The sequence below is a fragment of the Myotis davidii genome, unplaced genomic scaffold (genome assembly GCF_000327345.1).
Source record: "Myotis davidii unplaced genomic scaffold, ASM32734v1 scaffold60, whole genome shotgun sequence".
Classification (NCBI taxonomy): domain Eukaryota; kingdom Metazoa; phylum Chordata; class Mammalia; order Chiroptera; family Vespertilionidae; genus Myotis; species Myotis davidii.
This window is the reverse complement of record NW_006293007.1, coordinates 876,229-879,576: the sequence shown is the minus strand read 5'-3', so window position 1 is coordinate 879,576 and position 3,348 is coordinate 876,229. Positions and strand designations below refer to the sequence as shown.

The window sequence follows — 3,348 nt, the reverse complement described above, 5'->3', positions numbered from 1 at the left end:
ACACAGAAAAGTGGGGGTGCTATTGCCACACGTGCCCGGCCCCACTTGTGGGAACAGGAGAGGACTCCCTGCTCTTGACCCAGCTGGGTAGAGGCAGGGCCGCTGCAGGATGGAAGCTATGGGCAATGGGCACCCTCTCAGAATGCCCTTGAAACTCCTCCCACCTTGGGTTCTCTGTTTCTGCTGCCTGGCTCAGATTTCCAGCCAGGTCAGGGCCACTCGACAAGCACATATTTCACAAAAGGTGGAGAATTTTCTAGAAATTGTTAGCATGCACAGACTTCTTATTTCCTATCCTGGAGGTCTGCCACCTAGATTCCTCTGCTTGGGCATGCTTCTGACACAAGCATAAGCCTCGCTGACAACAAAAACCCCGTCATCCAAAGTTGCAGGGGCGGCAGAAGCAAATGGAAGTGGCCAGTATTCATCTATGAAACCTGAATTCTGTTCACGGGTCTTTTCATGCGGGACAGCTCTTCTCCAGTTCTCTCAAATGGCCATTTAAATCTCGGCATGGCCCAAAGAGCTGAGATTGCCAAAGGAGACATTATTTGGTGATTACATAACCCTGGGTACTTATCTTCCCTCCTCTGGAGTTCAGGTTTCTCTTCTGTGAGAACAGGTGGGATGCTCACCTGGACACAGGGAGACCTCCCTGGCCCTCTCTGGTCACATCATTGATAAGGCCAGCTCTGCTCACAGTGATGTCATGCCGACCTCAGATGTTAGATGCGTATTGTTGTCCCTGTGGAAGCCGGTGGAAATGCTCCTTGCTTGGGTGAAGTGAGCCAACAAACTCGGATCTCATTTCATACTTTCCCAAGATAGACAGGACGCAGAGCATCACTTTTCACTGGAGGAAACTTAGAGACTGAGGACTGGCAGGCTTGTTCCTGGGACCACAGTGGGCTACTGGGTCCTGATCTCATCCCTCCCACTTCCTGGCTGTGATGTGGGACCAGCCCCTACAGTGTCACCACACACTGCCCATCCGCTGCCAGGCCCGAGTCTATGAGTCGGGTGTCCCTTCCTGCCCCTCCACTGTCATCACCTTACAGGTGAGGAAACAGGCCGAGCAGAGCCCATGGTGTGGGACAGCAGAGTCGGGTGTGGGGCTATGACTCACGACCACCACGGTTGAGTTTTCTAAGCTCTGGTTACTGATGTTGCCGGATTAAGGGGTGATGATAGCTAACAGCCACTGCTCTGGCCCACTCTTTACTTTGGGACACGTCCATCTGCCTGCCTACCTCCAAGGGCACCTCCCCTGCCCAGCAAAAGGTCTCTCATTGAGACACCACTTTGCTCAACAACCGTGCAAGCCCCCTGTGTGTAAGGAACCTGGAGGTGGTCAGAGAGAGTCTGGATTCCAACCCTCACTTCACTGTGGATGAGCTGGGTGGCCCTCTGAGCCTCCGAGGCCCTCCAAGCCTCAGTTCATTCATCTGTGCAATGGACATCACCGTGTGCCATCCCCGGGTTGGCTGGGGCCCAGTGGCTGGGTGTGGAAATGCTCTCTGAATTGCAAAGAGCTGTGGCAGCCGTGAGATTATCTCATAACTCCTCTGTCCCTGGGGCAGAGTCCGCACCCACAGCTGCTTCAAAAGCTGTCCCCGATGGGCCCTGTCTCCTTTCCTTTCCACCACATTCCTCTGAGGCCCCAGGTGACCACCTCCCACAGGTTTTCTGTTCCGGAGTCCTGGCTGCCATGTCTCCCCTGTGTCCTCTTGCATTTGGGTCCTGCCTGTGGTCCAGGCTCACACCCAGGCTGCATTACTCAGGGGCACACAAGGACGGTGCCTCCGTGGCGTGGCTCCTGGGATGGGGGATGTTAGGAGGAGTGGAGGCTGGGACAGCGCTTCGCCAGCTCCGAGAACTACTTGGTAGGCCCAGGAGGCACTATCCATTTCAATCTGTTAGCCGGCCTTACCTCTTCTCCCTTTCTTTCCCTTTCCCCTTCTCCTTCCCAGCGCTCCCACTTGAAACAGTGCCTGGTGCTTCTACAAATACCAGAGGCATCTCCCAGCACACACAGCTGGCTCTGACCACCGCCCTCCAGGTGATGGAACATGACCCAAGCACACAGCCCTCCTGAGGGCCAGCAGGGGCGATCTGGCTCAGCCTCCTGGAGGAGAAGCGAGGGAAGGGGGTGCAGCACTGGGGGGCATGGATCAAAAGTTCACCCTCTCCTCCAGCCAGGACATCGGAAATGCTGCAGAACTCGCATTTCTTTGTCCAAATCGCAAGGAGGAATGTGACCTAACTGCACGTCGTGGAAGGTGATTCATCGCCTCCTTTTGTGTCTTAAGATCCGCTGAAGGAAATCAGAAGTTTTGAAACCTTTGCCTCGTTCAAGCCCGAGGTTTCTTGTCTGAACTTGGAGACACTGTTGTTTCACCCGCGGAGAGGCTGTGCGGAGTCCTGCAGGATCGCTGGGCAGGGAGCCAGGGAGGTGAGCCTCTAATTGCCACCTGCCAGTAACCTTGGACAAGTCAGGGGTTGTCTCTGAACCTCAATCTCTTTATCTAAAAATGGAGAGGCTTTAATTAAATGACCCATCAGACCCCTTCCAGCTTGAAAATTTCCTGCTCTATCTGCTGTCTGGTATTTATAGCATAATAAGGGACCAGGAAAAAAAGCATTTCTCTCACCTCTGATAGTTACAACTTTGCATATGGTTCTCATTCAACATCTCCCTCTCCACTGGGGCGGCAGCTGTGGCTACAGCGGAAGAAAATGTGTATGTATTCGGGGGGAGGGAGGGCGTCCGTGGGTATTGGGGGTTGATGTTATCCCCATTTCACAGAAGATAACGTTGAGGCTGAGGTAGGTTGACATTCATATTCAAACTCATGCATGTGACAGGAGTTCCTTCTCCTTACAAGGTCCCATCTCCCTGAGCATCCCCACAGCAGGCTGGTCCTTCAGGTAACTCCCAGGTGGGAAGCAAACACTCCTTTACAAGACGCAATTGGTCAGGTGAGCTTGGTTCAGATTGCAGTGATTTCATTCCTCATGTCTTACATGGTCTGAGACTGTCCTTCAGTGAAGCTTCTTGCTTGTTCTTTGCTCAATATTAGTAAAGCCTTATGTAGGAGGCTTCCAGAATTAGGCTTTTCACAGCATGCAGACTCCTCAGTGAGTGCCCGCTCACTCACTCCTGCACACCTTCGTCACAGTGACATTGAGAAGGCTTTGGTGAGCAGTGCATTCTGGACATATGGGACTGAAGGAAGATAGGTTGCAGTCTTTGTTGTTGTTAATAGTTTTTTTTTTTTTTATTTCAAAGAGAGGGAAAAGGAGAAGGGAGTTGGAAACATTTAAATTAATAAAAGTGTAACTTGCTAT

General features: G+C 52.4%; 1 protein-coding gene across 1 annotated transcript in view; it reads right to left on the bottom strand.

The window, feature by feature from the left end:
• Window positions 1-428: 428 nt before the first annotated feature.
• The window catches only part of LOC102760168 (chromosome unknown open reading frame, human C14orf177), a 54,567-nt gene continuing 51,647 nt past the window's right edge, over window positions 429-3,348 (bottom strand). Inside the window, exon 2 of the mRNA XM_006766623.1 lies at window positions 429-610. Coding sequence (XP_006766686.1) covers window positions 429-610 — 182 coding nt within the window. The remainder of the gene's footprint in view (window positions 611-3,348) is intronic.